General features: G+C 42.0%; 1 gene segment (V, D, J or C); it reads right to left on the minus strand.

Moving 5' to 3' along the window:
- Positions 1-1,235: 1,235 nt before the first annotated feature.
- Positions 1,236-16,118, minus strand: LOC144487354 (Ig heavy chain C region-like). The segment is given in 7 exon segments: positions 1,236-1,923; positions 2,419-2,727; positions 3,644-3,949; positions 4,903-5,202; positions 15,163-15,205; positions 15,594-15,916; positions 16,051-16,118. Coding segments are annotated over 7 exon segments (1,719 nt in total).
- Positions 16,119-16,794: the final 676 nt, after the last annotated feature.

Raw genomic sequence — 16,794 nt, forward strand, 5'->3', positions numbered from 1 at the left:
CATTCTTGTTTCTCTGCATGTGTGTTCGTTTGTGCAAGTACTGCATGTACCTATGGTGTGTGAAAGTGTATCTGTGTGTATGCATGTATCTGTGTGTTTTTGTGCATGTGTATGTGCTGTGTATGTGTGCTTCTATGTCTGTATTTGAATGCGCCTGTCCGTATTTCTGTATATGTGCATGCATTTGTGTGTGTGTATTTACATGTGTCTTTCTGCATTTGTGCGCATATTTGTGAATATGTGTATTTGTGCGTGTATTTGTGCATTTGTGTCTGTGTGTGTGTGTGTGTGTGTATGTGTACGCCTATGTGTGTATTTATAATTGTGACAGTTTTGTGCGGTATTGTCAGTGTGTGTATTTTTTAACTGTTGCTTCAAGTTTCACCGGCAATCATTAACTGAACATGATCCAAACAATATGAATAATGGAGCATATTTTCAGTGTTTGCTGTATAAATTTCTTTTATGTGAGTGGCACGGTGATATCAGGAGAGCGAATGAAATAATTCATTGATGCATCTCAGAAACCTCAGTGACAGAACAGTGAAAACCGGGGAGGATTCTATTATTTGTTTAAATTCGTATCATGGGAAATCAATGCCAGCACATGATTAACAGGAACAAGAGTGTTGAAACATTTATAAATTATGTTGCATAAGTATATATATATATAAGTATACATTCATATATATATATATATAAGTATATATATATATAAGTATATGTATATTATATGCTTCAATGACACTTTGATAATGATACTTCAAAATCTGCAGCAAGTCAACCGGAAGCTAATTTGTGCTGTCGACAACTGGGCCCTTGTAGTAGAGAGCCGTTCCCTTCCAAACACGCTACTTGGGAAGAGGGAGGAGAGTGAGCTCATAGTTTCCCTCTCTCTACCTGGTGAAGCAATGTGCCTGATGGTTCTAACCACTGACGAGGTGGAGGTGAGTGGATTAAATAATGACATTCCTCCTCTTTTCATTGAGGAAGTGGTGGTACATGGGTTAGCTACTGCTCCTCCCCTCTCTTTGTTGGGTGAGTAGGAATCCGGTATGTTAACAATTTCACTCTCCCTCTCTCTGATGGGGGGATTGTTGCTCCATGTTTCGGGTGTGACCCTCACTTCAGTTCCCAGTGGGTGTGGTGCAGCAGCTTAAATATGACATCAATACGTAAAGGCATGGGCAACGAGAGAAGAAGGAGCACCGAGATCTAAATGTTGTGTTTGTTTGTCAGAAATGTTGAAATTGTCGGAGTTTTCCTCAGCGAGGAAAGTCGGTGAAGATATTTTGCAGAATCCTGTAATGAATGTGCTCCACTCTGTCTCTACCACAGGGTGTATCTGAGCTGGGCGCACTGGTTCAACAAGACTTGGGCCTGAGACCTGAAAATACCTGACTCAAACCAAAGATATCTAATGGAAGTAAAACTGAAAAACAATCAATTAAGTGTTTGGCTATTTCATTTGTCGTTAGAGGAAAAATATTTTATTATTTTTATTGAAGTTTTTAATGTCCGCGAATGATTCTCATTGACATGAATTAACGGTGTCCATCAGTGCAAGGGAAATGTTCACAAAACTGGGTTTACCGCTGGATTTGTCAACTGTTCTGTTGATGATCTTCAAGGGGATGGCTTCATGTCCCACCACACAGGAGTAAGAAGCACCGCTGGACCACTCCTCTGCTGCAATGGATAACAGGCTGTACATGAAGAAGGAGCTATTGCCGTTCTCCGCGACCACCTCGGTGTTCCTGTAGTTCCCAGGATTCACTGGCTTGTCGTTGACGGTCCATGTGACGAAGATCTCTCTGGGGGAGAAACCTCTCACTAAGCAGCTGAGAGAGACAAATCTCTGAGCGGAGACTTCTTCTGCCGAGGGCAGGAGGACTGAGACGAACGGTTCCCGCGGATTTAGATCTGCAGAAAATGTAGAATAAATGTCAATAAACTGGAGAATTCTGGAGACAATGAAACTGCTGGCTAGATATCAGAAAAATGTGCTTCGCTTTCGATTTTAAATGTTTCTATTTTTGACTTCCAGCTTGGAGGAGAGGTGAACACAATTGTTTTCTCAAATAACTCAGCGGGTTGGACTGGAAAGTTTCAGAAAGTTTACAGCACTGAATCAGGCTCTTCGGCCCAACTGATCTGCTTTTTTATTGGTTTTCATGCTCCACATCAGGCTCCTCCCTCCTTATTCGATCTAAACCCAATAACATCGCCTTCAGTTCACTTTTCATTCATCAACACATCAAATTTCCCCGTAAAAATATCTGCAGGACCAGAGTCTTTAGTTAGTGGAGTTTCCAATCAGGAGACACCATTAATGCACTGAATACTGAATATTGACCAGTACACTGACACTGGAAATAGACACAGTGACGCATTTATTGCTTCAATCTCTCAGCTCACCTGTTTCCTTGTGGATGGATTTTCTTAACGGAGTCGGCAGATCCTGATGGCTCACCACGCAGTCAAACACAGCCGCACTCAGCCAGGCTTGTGTCGAGATGTTTAAGTTGCTGACCACGCTGTCAGGATCCGCTCCAGGCTTTTCGGCAATCTCTGATTTCAAATACTTCCTGTCTCGGATCCAGGACACGTTGACTCCATAAGGAGCATTAGAAACGATGCAGGTTAAGGTCACGGTAGCCTCCATTAAGACCTGTTCTATTGGTGGTGGCTGTATCGTCACTGTGGTATCAGGGCACTGGGAAGGACCTGTGAATGACAAATGAAAATCCACCCTAGTTCTCTTTCAGAAGCAGGACAGCAGTCTTCAGCCTGAAGGAGACGTAGTCGCCTTCGAGATATCAACGTCTAACTATCACCTTTCAACTTCGATGGAGGATGGAAAACCAGCCTGCTCTGTGAAACTATTCTTTTTATTAAAGTATTTTAGCAACAGTATCATTCTCATGAATCAGGATTGCAGCATTCCTAAACAAATACACCATCCTGAACTCAGGAAAAAAGTACTGACCGTTGGCTTATCAGTAGGGTGGATGTACTTTCCAATATTTTACCCCTATACTGTGACCTGTGAAACAGTCCGACACCGACTGTCTCTCCAAATCTTACCAGCTGTCTCAGGAAAAAGCTGACATCAAGGCCACCTCGCTCACTATATTACTTCAAAATGGAAGTGAACACGATTTCCAGGTGAGTCGGTGGCATGGTGGTGTTGTCAATGGGCTTGTAACCTAGGGCATGACTCTGGGGACACATATTCGAATCTCACCACTGCAGATGGTGAAATTTGACTTTAATAAAAATCTATGATTAAAAGTCAAATGATCATCATGAAGCCATTGTTGTAAAAACCCACCTGGTTCACGAATGCCCTTTAGAAAAGTAAATCTGCTGTCTTTATCTGGCCTGGCATGCATGTGACTCCAGGTCCACAGCAATGTGGTTGACACTTAAGTGCCCTCTGGGATGGGAAATAAATACACATCTCATGAAGGAATAACAAAAATTGCTGTTGTGATGAAATTCTCAATGAGCCACTGTCCTAATGCAGCAAACCACATGACAGTAAATCCGAAGTTGTTCTATCTTTGTACTAACTTTAATAGATCCCTAATTTCGATTAACATCGAAATGATATATTTTATCCTCGGTTTGAGTCTCTTACCCAGAGATCCGCTGATGTTCTGACTCTGAGTGAATCCTTGATGAGTGACCTGGCAGGTATAGACTGCTTTGCTGAACCATTCCCGAGCGGAGACTATCAGCCGACTGCTCGCCGAGAAGTTCCCATTCACTTCACAGGCGGAAGAGGTGACAATTCCTGAATCCATGGGTTGGCCATTCTTCAGCCACTTCACCGTCATAGACTTTGGCTGGAAATCGATGATCGAACAGACGATGGTTGCAAATTTCCTGCTTGTGATTTCGTCACTGGAACTCACGGTAAGGATAACGGTTGGGGGGATGTCGCCTTAAACAAACACATGTTTAGACGTTACTTGCCGAATCAATTGATAACAATTAAAATTAGTTCTTATATTTTAGCAGGAGAGCTACCGACTTGAGAATGATATCCGTGGTTTGGTTGAATGGGCAGGGAATTGGCGAATCGAATTCAACCGTCAGAAGTGTCACGCAATGCATTTGGGGAGGTCAAACAAAGCAAGGGGATAGTCAATAAACTGGAAGGTTGAGAGGGATTGTGGAAATGCGAGACCTTGGAATGCATTTCCACAGGTCTTGTAGATGCTAGGACAGCTGCAAGTTGATCAGAAAATCATGTGGGTTAGTTCCTCCATTATGTGAGATATTGAGTTCCAAAACAGGGATGCAATGATGGAGCTGTATAAAATGCCAGTTAGGCCACGGTTGGAGTTTGCTGTACAGTTCTGGTCACCACATTGCAGGAATGACGTGATGACTCTGGAGAGAGATGAGGTTTACAAGAATGTTTCCGGGGCTGAGAATTGCAGCGATGAGGAGAGATTGGACAGGCAGGGATTGTTCTCCTCAGAAAAAGAAGAGGCTGAGGCGTGACGTAATTGTGGTTCACAAAATTATAAGGGATGTAGGCTGAAAATTTCACCCCCCAAGTGGAAGGCTCAATTACCAGGGAGCATGGTCATTTAAAAGGTATCTGGGTCTCCATCTCAAGTGCTTTCGCCTGCAAAGCTACGGATCAAGGGCTGGAAAATAGGCTTAAAATGTCTGGCTAGTGTATTTGTTCTCCCTTTTGGCCAGACATGATGGGCTAAATGGCCTCATTCTGCACAGTTACATTTCTGTTGGTCTTTGGTTCTCAGCAACTTTTCAGTCATAATTTGCATAATTCAAAATTTTCAGAGTGCTACAAATCAGTTATAACTAAGGCCTTATATAGTTCAATCACAGCGTCCCTCTCTTGCCCAGGTTCCACACACTTACATTGCATTCCAATGCTTTTGTCTGAGCCGCTGTGTCGAACCTCACAGTCAATTTTGCTGCAGTCTCCCTCTGACTCGGTGATGGTTAACTGGCTGCTCAGTGTGTAGGTTCCCTTCGTGTTTCTCACTGATGGGTATGTCTTAAACCCAGTGGTGATCGGCAGCCCATTTTTCTTCCAGGTCAGTTTGGAGACATCTGGAGAGTAGTCCATCGCCAAACAGCCATAGGTGACGGAACCGTCGGAGTTGTGTTGATGACAGGAGGAGACCAGGCTGTAGAGAGTCGGAGGAGATGGTGTCGCTGGGAATGAATAGTCGATTGAACAAGTTAGACTCTTATTTGCTTTTATTAATTAATCAAACATGTTTATACAAATATGGTTCTATATTAGATATTGCTCTTGGGGCTAATGAGATCAAGGGATATGGGTGGTCGGCGGGATCAGGATATTGATGAGCCATGGTCAAAGTGAATGGCAGACAGGCTCAAAGGGCTGAACAGCCGGCTCCTGCTTCGATTTTCTAAGTTTCTACGTCAAGATTTGACTAGAATTATGAACTTATCCCCGGCTGTCTGCCCTCTCCCCCGGGTCTCTATCCGTTCCCCGGCTCTCTGCCCTCTGTCCCAGCTCCCTACCCTCTTCCCTGGGTCTCTACCCTTTCTCCGGGTGCTTTGCCCTTTCCCCCAGCTCCCTGCCCTCTGTCCCGGCTCTAAACATTTCCCCCCAGCTGTCTACACTTTCCCGGGCTCTTCGCCCTTTCCCCAGGTTATTTGCCCTTTCGCCCAGCTCTCTGCTCTCTCCCCCGGCTCTCTGCCTTTCCCCCGTCTGTGTGTGTGTATGTGTATATGCGAGTGTGTCTTTATGTGTATGAGAAAGAGATATGTGTTGGTTATGTAGTATACGTGTGTGAGAGAGAGAGTGTGTCTAAGATACAGTGAGAGAGAAAAAACACGGTATGTGTGAGTGTTCAGGATAGAGTCCGTGTGTGAAAGAGAGAGAGTTAATTTACCTGCGCGTGACAGTGAGTGTGTGATAGATGTTGGGATGAGAATGAGAGAGAGATTGAGCATGTGAGAGAATGTGTATGAGATAGGGTGTTATTGTGTGAGTGGGAGAGGGAGAGATTTTCTGTGTGGTGTTTCTGTGAGAGACATGTGTGTGTGAGATCCTAAGTTTGTAAATGTGTGAGACACGGTGTCTGTGTGTAAGAGGAGAGAGTGGGTGTGACTAAGGGTGTATGAGAGACAGAGAATGTGTGTATGTGACAGAGAGAGATAATGTAGTTGCACATGACAGTGAGTTTGTTGCAGATTATTGGTGACAGAATGAGAGAGACAGATAGAGAACGTGTGAGAATATATGTGAGATAGGGTGTGTTTGCGAGAGAGAGAGAGAGACAGACGAGGTAGAGAGAGTTCTTCTGTATGAGTGTGTGCGTGAAAGAGAGAAACTTTGTGAGTGGTGTGTGTGTGAGGATGTCTGAGGCACATGTCATGGAATCATAGAGTCATCGAGGTTTACAGCATGGAAACAGGCCCTTCGGCCCAATTTGTCCATGCCGCCCTTTTGTTTTTAACCCTAAATTAATCCCAATTTCCCGCATTTGTCCCATATCCCTCGATAGCCATCGTACCCATGTAACTATCTGAATGCTTTTTAAAAGACAAAATTGTACCCGCCTCTACTACTATCTCTGGCAGCTTGTTCCAGACACTCACCACCCTCTGTGTGAAAAAATAGCCCCTCCTGACACTTTTGTATCTCTCCCGTCTCATCTTAAACCTATGCCCTCGAGTTTTAGACTCACCTACCGTTGGGAAAAGATATTGACGATCTAGCTGATCTGTGCCCCGCATTATTTTATAGACTTCTAGAAGATCACCCCTCAGCCTCCTACGCTTCAGAGAAAAAAGTCCCAGTCTATCCAGCCTCTCCTTATAGCTCAATCCATCAAGTCCCGGTAGCATCCTGCTGAACCTTTTCTGCACTCTTTCTAGTTTAATAATATCCTTTCTATAATAGGGTGACCAGAATTGCACACAGTATTCCAAGTGTGGCCTTACTAATGTCTTGTACAACTTCAACAGGACATTCCAACTCCTGTATTCAATGTTCTGACCAATGAAACCAAGCATCCCGAATGCCTTCTTCACCACTCTGTCCACCTGTGACTCCACTTTCAAGGAGCTATGAACATGTACCTCGAGCTCTCTTTGTTCTGTAACTCGCCCCAACGCGCTACCATTAACTGAATAAGTCGTGCCCTGGTTCAATCCACCAAAATGCATCATATGTGTGCGTGAGACCCGAGTTTGTACGTGTGTGTGACAGCGTGTCTGTCTGTGACAGGATAGAGTGTGTGTGAGGGAGAGGGTGTGTGTGTGAGATGGACCGATAATGTGTGTGTGTGTGTGTGTGTGTGTAGACCAGGGGAGAGTGCGTGTCATAGAGTCATAGATATTTACAGCATGGAAACAGGCTCTTCGGCCCAGCTTCTCCATGCCGCCCAGTTCTTGCCATTAAGTTAGTCCCAACTGTCCGCATTTAGCGTATATCTCTCTAAAGCCATTTTACTCTTGTACCTAAATGCTTTTTAAAATACAAAATTGTGTGTGTCTCTACGACTGCCCCGGCAACGCGTTCCAGACGCTCACCACCCTCTGAGTGAAACAAAATGCCTCTCTGGACTCTTTTGTATTTCTCCCATAGAACCATAGAACCATAGAAAATTACAGCTCAGAAACAGGCCTTTTGGCCCTTCTTGTCTGTGCCGAACCATTTTATGCCTAGTCCCACTGACCTGCACTTGGACCATATCCCTCCACACCCCTCTCATCCATGAACCCGTCCAAGTTTTTCTTAAATGTTAAAAGTGACCCTGCATTTACCACTTTATCCGGCAGCTCATTCCACACTCCCACCACTCTCTGCGTGAAGAAGCCCCCCCTAATATTCCCTTTAAACTTTTCTCCTTTCACCCTTAACCCATGCCCTCTGGTTTTTTTCTCCCCCAGCCTCAGCGGAAAAAGCCTGCTTGCATTCACTCTATCTATACCCATCAAAACCTTATACACCTCCATCAAATCTCCCCTCAATCTTCTACGCTCCAGGGAATAAAGTCCCAACCTATTCAATCTCTCTCTGTAACTCAGCTTCTCAAGTCCTGGCAACATCCTTGTGAACTTTCTCTGCACTCTTTCAATCTTATTTACATCCTTCCTGTAACTAGGTGACCAAAACTGTACACAGTACTCCAAATTCGGCCTCACCAATGCCCTATATAACCTTACCATAACACTCCAACTTTTATACTCGATACTCCGATTTATAAAGGCCAATGTACCAAAGGCACTCTTTACGACCCTATCCACCTGTGACGTCACTTTTAGGGAATTCTGTACCTGTATTCCCAGATCCCTCTGTTCAACTGCACTCTTCAGAGTCCTACCATTTACCCTGTACGTTCTTCTTTGGTTTGTCCCTCCAAAGTGCAATATCTCACACTTGTCCGCGTTAAACTCCATTTGCCATTTTTCAGGCCAATTTTCTAGTTGGTCCAAATCCCTCTGCAAGCTTTGAAAACCTTCCTCACTGTCCGCTACACCTCCAATCTTTGTATCATCAGCAAACTTGCTGATCCAATTTATCACATTATCATCCAGATCATTGATATAGATGACAAACAACAATGGACCCAACACCGATCCCTGCGGCACACCACTAGCCACAGGCCTCCACTCAGAGAAGCAATCCTCCACAACCACTCTCTGGCTTCTTCCATTGAGCCAGTGTCTTATCCAATTTACTACCTCCCCATGTATACCTAGCGACTGAACCTTCCTAACTACCCTCCCATGAGGGACCTTGTCAAAGGCCTTGCTGAAATCCAGGTAGACAGCATCCACCGCCTTCCCTTCATCCACTTTCCTGGTAACCTCCTCGAAAAACTCTAATAGATTGGTCAAACATGACCTACCACGCACAAAGCCACGTTGACTCTCCCTAATAAGTCCCTGTCTATCCAAATATTTGTAGATCCTATCCCTTATCACACCTTCCAATAACTTGCCCACCACCGACGTCAAACTTACTGGCCGATAATTTCCCGGATTTCTTATTGAACCTTTTTTAAACAACGGAACAACATGAGCCACCCTCCAATTATCCGGCACCTCCCCCGTGAATACTGACATTTTAAATATGTCTGCCAGGGCCCCTGCAAGTTCAGCACTAGGTCCCTTCGAACCTTAAACCTCTGCCCCTAGTTTTAGACTCTCCTACCTTTGGGAAAAGATGTTCACTATCTACCTCATCTATGCCCCTCATTATTTCATAGACCTCTATAAGACCACTCCCAAGCCGCCCACGCTCCAGGAAAAAAGTCCCAGTCCATCCAGCCTCTCTTTGTAACTTAAACCATCAATTCCCGCTCGCATCCTAGTAAATATTTTCTGTATTCTTTCCAGTTTAATAATATCCTTGTATCAGGATGTGAGCGAGAATAAGTGTGCAAATGAGACAGAGTGACTGTGCGAGTGTGTCAGAGGAAGATAATGGTCGGGAGTATGTGCTTGAGTATTTTTCTGTATGGAGGTGTGAGAGATTGCTTGGGAGAGCGAGAGTATGCATGTCTTTCTGTGTGAGTGTTTGTGACGTGTGACCTGCGAGAGCGAGAGAACTTTTGTGTCTGTGATAGGTAGAGTCTTTAAGAGAGATGCATTTACTACACATGTGTGTGCGTGTGTGAGACACAGAGAGACTGTGTGTGAGTGAATGTACGTGTGAAAGAGAGTATGTGTTTGTGAGAGACATTTGAGATCAATTATGCGCATGTGTGATATAGTGTGAGAGAGTGAGTGTGAAAGAGATAGTGAAATATGTGCCTGTCAGAGAAAATGGGTGTGGAAGAGTGTTTGTATGGGAGAGAGTGTGTGTGAGACAAAGTGAGCATATGTGACAAAGTGTATGAGACAGCGACAGTGCATGTGAGCGTGTGTGAGAGACAATGTGTGTGCGAGAGTGTGAGATTGTGCTTTTGTGAGAGAGTGTGCCTGCGTGTAAGAGAGAATGTATGTGTGAGCGTGTGCACGTGTCTGTGTTTGTGTGAAAGGGAGTGCTTTTGAGAGAGACAGTGTGTGAGAGCAGGAATGGGCATGTGTGAGAGTGTCAGAGAATGATTGTGTGAAAGGGGAAGATAAATGTGTGGGTGTGTGTGAGAGAGAGAGACAATGCGTGTGCAAGACGGATTGTGACAGAGCGTGCGTGAATGAGTGTGAGACAGAATGAACATTTTTGGCAGATAGTATGTCAGAGACATAGTGCATGCGAGAAGTGGGTGCTGTGAGAGAGGATATATGTGCGAGATGTGAAACTGTGCCTATGAGAGAGAGTGTGTTTGTAGGAGAGTGTGTGCATGTATATTGTGAGATTGAGTCTTTGAGAGAGACCGGTTTTGAGATCAAGAATGTACATGTGTGAAATAATTTGAGAGAGAGAGAGTGTGTGGGAAAGAGAGAAATATGTGCATGTGTGAGAGAGAGTTTGTGTGCAAGAGGGATTGTGAGATTGTGAATGAATTTGGACAGAGTGAGTTTGTGGCAGAGGGTATGTGAAAGATAGTGTGTGTGAGAAAGAGGACGAGAGAGAGAAAAGTGTGGTGTGCGAGAGCGTGGGATTGAGTCTCTGTGTGTAAGTGAGAATGTGCGTGAGTGTTTTTGAGACATTGCTTGGGAGAGCGAGAGTATATCTGCTTTTCTGCGTGTGAAAGCGTGTGCGACGTGTGAGAGATAGAATGCATATGGGTTTGACAGAAATCTTGAGAGAGAGCGTGAGCATGAATATGTATGTGTGTGTTTGTTTGTTTGTGGGTGTGTGAGAGAGAGAGTGAGAGTGAGCGAGAGAGCAAGAGAGAGCGAGATATAATATATGAGTGCAGATGTATGTATTTATGTGTGTGAGAGTGTGGTACGTGTAATTTTCTATCTGGGTCTCTCAGTCTTAATAATCATCTTCACCCTCACATTCCACACGCACTCTCAGCAATTCTCATAGTGTGTGGGGTGGGGGTGGGTGGGTGTTTAGTAAATGAACTGAATATGGCACGCGGGCTAACGGTTGGAGAAACATTTAAACCATTCACAATTCAGGTCTATAATTGAATAATTTCCACTTGCCACAATGAGCGACTGTTGAGAAAATCTAAAGAAAGTCGTCGCTTCCCAGGAAACTTTCCCACCCCGACATTCACCCCATCCACTTCCTCCATCACCAACAAGCAGTGACAGCAGGGTGTATCACACATATGATGCGTTGCAGCAAATCACCAAGACTCCATAGAATACACTGTCCAAACTACATCTTGCAAGCTCCCCTCCAAAACACACAACATCCTGACGTGAAACAATATCGCCGTTCCTTCACAGTCGCTGGGTTAATATCCTGGAACTTCATCCCGAATGGCACTGTAGGCATATCGACACCACATGGTCTGCAGTTATTCAAGGATACTTCATATCAGCACTTTTTGAAATGACAATTAGGGACAGATAACAAATTTTGCCCTAGCCAGCGACTCTAAAATCCCATTCATGGACTAAAAGTAAGACACAACCGGAATTGACGGTCTAAATCTCCTATTAATTTGGAAAGAGTCTGCTATAATACGGAGTGCAATAGGTTATATCTCCCTTTGTATTTGTTCATCGAAAATTCCCAAGGTTGGTACATCACTGGTTAAAAAAAAAACAAATCTCCTTCCACACTCTTTCTGACGTTTCTGCTTTGTCCGACGGTCACATTCTGGGTCAGGGATCTCATTTCTGAGACGCCTAGTAAAAAAATCAAGTCAAACTGTCACATTCCTCACCGCACAAGTTGATTGCAGAAATAAGCCAAACTTTTGCCCCGAAGATACAGGAGAAGGAATCAGAAGATTTACAAGCAGTCAGAAAAATTATTGGTCCCAACACGGTAACCACGCGCACAGAAACAGAACAGAAACAAACGGTGTAACAATCGAGTTCCCAGCAGATAGATTTGTTCAATCTGTGAAGCACATTGAAACTGATTTATTCTAATTGAACAATGGTCAACCTACAACAACAACAATTCAAAAACCTCTTTTAAATTAAACTGATATTAATTTCAAAACACCCTATAACTTTCAGCAATGTATCCCTGTCTGCCTCAAATATCGAAAACAGGGCAAAAATATAATTTCGATGAAAATGAGTACATTAAATGTACTCAGGATAGACTTTTTTTTTACATAACAGAAATGCTGTGTCACAGAATTAAACAAACCAGCAAACATTTACACTGAAAATTATTCGGTGATTTGATCGAATTCTTTAATTAAATGAAAGCAACAAAATCATCGAGGCAAAACACTGTATCGAGCGGAGCAGAGCTGAGTAAAGAAATGCATTGTTGTCTGAATTCATTTTTGATCCAATTAAATATTGTAGTAGTTCACTTATGTTGAATTAATTATATTTATATTTTAGGTTATTGTTAATTGTCAGTTAGTACTCCTGTTGGCTGATTTGTATTCTATAATAATAATAGCTTTCACTGATTCAAATCCTGCTTTTGTCTGGAACTTTAAATAATTAAGTGTCAATTAAATCTTAAATAATGTTAAACAATAAACTTCAAATTACTGGATGCAAACAGTCAGATACCTAAAATACTTCTACTTACATCTAATTGCATCTTAATATTTTACTTTTACTCTAAATGCTTTCTTTTAACCTACAAAAGTGTTAAACTGAATTTTTCTGTGCGAATATATACTGTAACAGCCTGGCAGTTTATGATCTATAAAATTGCTTCCTAGATTTAATACTTCAGGCCTTCCCTGTAATTTAATTATTGATCATATTGTTTAATTAAAGAAGATCCCAATTAAACAGTGCAAAACACAATGAGCACAATTTATTCAACTCCTCTGCAACACTGAAACATGATGAACAAAAAAAGACGACATTTTGTTCTTCATTTAATATTCAATAAGAATTAAACATAAGGCTCAGATAGAATCAATTATTCTCTTCAGCCATTTGTTATCCGTATAATGATATCCTGTCTGCAGCAGTAATGGGAAACAGGATGCCATTATTAATTGCAGAGCAAATATTAACCTTTTGTAACATAAATTAACCTGTTTAATTTGAAGCATTTACTTGTCAATCTCTTGCCAGTTTCTGGATACCTTACTACAAATCAAACATAATCAAATGAACAATTAATTGACTGACAGCGCATTCCACATCTCAGAAAGCTGTTTACGATTAGAGTAGTGATTAATTATCTCTTTATCCAACTACCTATTACTTTGAGAAATAATGTGGCTACGCCTGCAATGAAATAATGTAATAACCGAATACATAAATTGCCAAACTGCAATGCAAAACTCCTATTTAAGTGAATGCAAACTTAATCTGGGATATAACGATTAATTAAAAATATATTGATATGCTGAGCGCTGCTGTGGAATCAGCATGTTTTCAATGAAATACTTTCAGGCACAATCACAAAGCATTTGCAGAATAAAAACTTTTCCGGCCATGTTAATCATGTTCAAAGCACAGCAGAATTGTGAAAGCCGATTAATGATTAATGATGTTAATATAAAATAATCCTTGGTGAGTTTGCTATATTACTGGGAATAAATGTTCAAATTTTATTTATTTTACTCCTATTTAAAAACTTGCTGATTAAGTAATTTGTGATAGCCGCAATGAATGGCGTTCTCAATGAGGGTTATAAGTCATGATTTATTTTACACAGTAAGCATCAGTTAAAGTGTATGGAATGCTCTCATATCTTTATTTTATTATTTTCCGAAACCTGCCTGTTTTCTCCTACAACCGTGCTTCCAGGATTTTCAAAAGCGCACAATGTTTGCATTCAACCAGAAAGCTTGTAACCACTCAGTGTCACCGAATTTAAACAATGCAGAAAGAATTCAGAAACGCCAAACCATTTCACACATTTTAAACAATCAAAGTCACCCAGACACACAATCTCCTCAGCAGAAAAGCATGAAAACACATCACTGAGTAACTGAACCCCGTTTCAGGGAGAAGCAGCTCAATTCTATATTCAACAGAATCAAATATAACATTGCAAGAAAATCTCAATATCCAATCCGGCACACCAGCTCTTCGCCAAATATATGGATTGTTAAACTAAAAAGGAATCTGGGATAATAGCAATAACATTGTGAGGAGTTCCAATATTTCCAATAAAATAATATTGAAACTTTGCCACATTTTATTTCCAAAAGATTTCAAACGTATTTAAACATTTCGATGGTAAAAGCTCCAGCCATCAGATGCCACCGAGATTAAACATTGCATGTATCCCAAATTGTGATTGCAGTGACAAACTATGTTCTGAACGAGCGGCGTAAACGGTGGTTTAGTTTAACCTGCAATTATCACTTAAGATTAAAAAAAATACAAATACAATAAAGCCGGCCTGATTTCTGCCTGCAGTCATGCGTCAAGCAGTTGCAAACCCGCAGATTCTTTGTATTAAATAACAAAGCGGGTAACAATTCAGTGTCACCGAGTTTAAACAATGCAGAAACACCAAATCGTTTCACAAATGTTGCTTGTTCAAAGTCCCCCAGACACACAATCTCCTGACCAGAGAAACACATCACTGAGGGACTGAACCCCGCTTCATGCAGAAGCAGATCAATTCTCCAAACACTTTCAAAAGAATCAAATGCAACATTGACAGAAAATCTCAATTTAAAATCCAACCAATCCGACCATCACCATACTAATTAAGAATTAAAATGGACAGAAATAAGTCATAACCACACCAGCATTGTGAGTAAGCGGAACATGATCACTAAATTAATACAGAAACTTTAACACATTTAATTAATATTGGGTTAGATTTCAAACACTTGTGCAGCAGATGGTACAAATCGCAGCTACTAGATGTCACCGAGATCAAACATTGCAGAAACGCCGAACTGTTTAACAGAATTTCGGCATTTAAAGTAACCCAGCCACACAATGTCCTCAGCAGATAAACACCAAATGACAACAACCAGAGACTGAATCCTTCAGCGTCACCTTTTGCCAATAAACAGCGGAATTATACAACACATTTTCAGCAGAATCACCTGAAACATTGTAAAAAAAAATCTCAATCTGTGAACGAATGAATTATTAAATTCGATAAAAATATAAAACAAAATCTCAAGTAAAATAGTTACTAAATAAATGCATGGTTCTTACCTGCAGTCACCGTCACCATGGTCCCTTGTCCCCAGTATGCGATGTAGTCACGCTGTCACATTCCCTGGGCTGGATCTTACACTAACCATCCCTGCACAAAATAGACAAAAAGCCACCATTATTTTAAATATCCACAAGCCAGAGGGAAAGTAAATCACTGCATTTTTAATGAAATTTTAATTGTATTTGTGGATACCGTTCGCTCTTCATAAATGACCCTAATGTTTTATAATTCACAGAGCATCAGATGAATATGTTTTTGGAAACACCAAATGATAATTGAATAGTTATCGTAAATTTTCCATGTTAATTCTGGCTATTTGAGCAGTGCTAGACATAAATAATACAGTGCTGTAAATAATGGTGGATTGTAAAACAGAGCACTGCCCCATCCTCGGTCAATTAGTGCTGAGGGGTTTTTGTATTGACAGTAACTGCTGTGCACTGCTGTCTCTTGCACAGTAATAGATGGCGGTGTCTTCGGTCTTCAGCCTCGTCATCTCCAAAGAGAAGATGTTGTTTGAAGTGTCTTTGGACGCAGTAAATCGATCTTTAATTGCTGGGGCGTAGTTGTTGTTTGATGAACTATCGTACCACAGCAGAAACTGCAGCCCCTGTCCGGGAACTTGTCGGATCCAGTTCATCCAGTGGCTGCCAAGATCGAAGCCGCTGGTTTTACAGGTCAGTGTCAGGGAGCCTCCGGGTCGCCCGATCTCTGCCTCTGGCTGAGTCAACACAACCTCCGATTGGACACCTGTAAAACATATGTCAAAAATCCCGAGGATTAATCCCGGTGTAATGATTTTTGACTCTGGAATATTACAGAGATAGACTAAGACTGAGACAGTAACTGTGGGAGACTTGGACAATTAAAAAAAAACTACTCACCGGATAGGAAAGTCAGCAACAAACTGAGACAAATCGCCGACCTCATCCTTCTGGTAAATTGAGGGAAATGGTTGTGTCAGGAGCACAGTGAACAAACCTACTCCCGGACTGTTGGATTCCGGTCCCAGTGAGCGGCATTTAAATACCCGGCAGAAGGGGGCGGCTTTCCAGGCGCCGCCTGTTGATTCCCTGCTGGAGGCGGCGACTGGATCCAGGTCCCACCTTCCACGCCCCCAACAGAATGGAGTCCCAGATTTACAATAGGTTAATATTAAAATGGACATTTTAGCTGTGTCGGGATATTTGTTTGGCTGAGTATGTTCACTGTATTGTTCTCATTATTTCTGATGGTGATATTGCAGTTCATCATTTCTTTATTTAAATAACTAATTCCATTGTAAGTATGGTGCTTTTATTACCACGCCCCTGACAAAAAGACAACTCTAAAAATGATTAAATAACATTTACGGAAAATGAAGAGACCGTCAGTCTATTTTGCAACAATTCCGGGTCTCTGTCACATTACTATAATAAGGCATCATTTATCGGAAGAATTGTTATCGATTTGTGTAACTAAATGCGGGGGATGAACAAAGTGATTCTATTTACAGTGTTGATGGCTGTCACTGTACAATTTGGGTTTGGAGATGAGAAGAAACTCTCACCCTGTACAATGTTTCTTCTTATATTTATCAAACTGCCCCAATCTCAAGACAGCCCTTTGAAAATAACAAGAATTCTGCC

The sequence above is a fragment of the Mustelus asterias genome, unplaced genomic scaffold (genome assembly GCF_964213995.1).
Source record: "Mustelus asterias unplaced genomic scaffold, sMusAst1.hap1.1 HAP1_SCAFFOLD_751, whole genome shotgun sequence".
Taxonomy (NCBI): domain Eukaryota; kingdom Metazoa; phylum Chordata; class Chondrichthyes; order Carcharhiniformes; family Triakidae; genus Mustelus; species Mustelus asterias.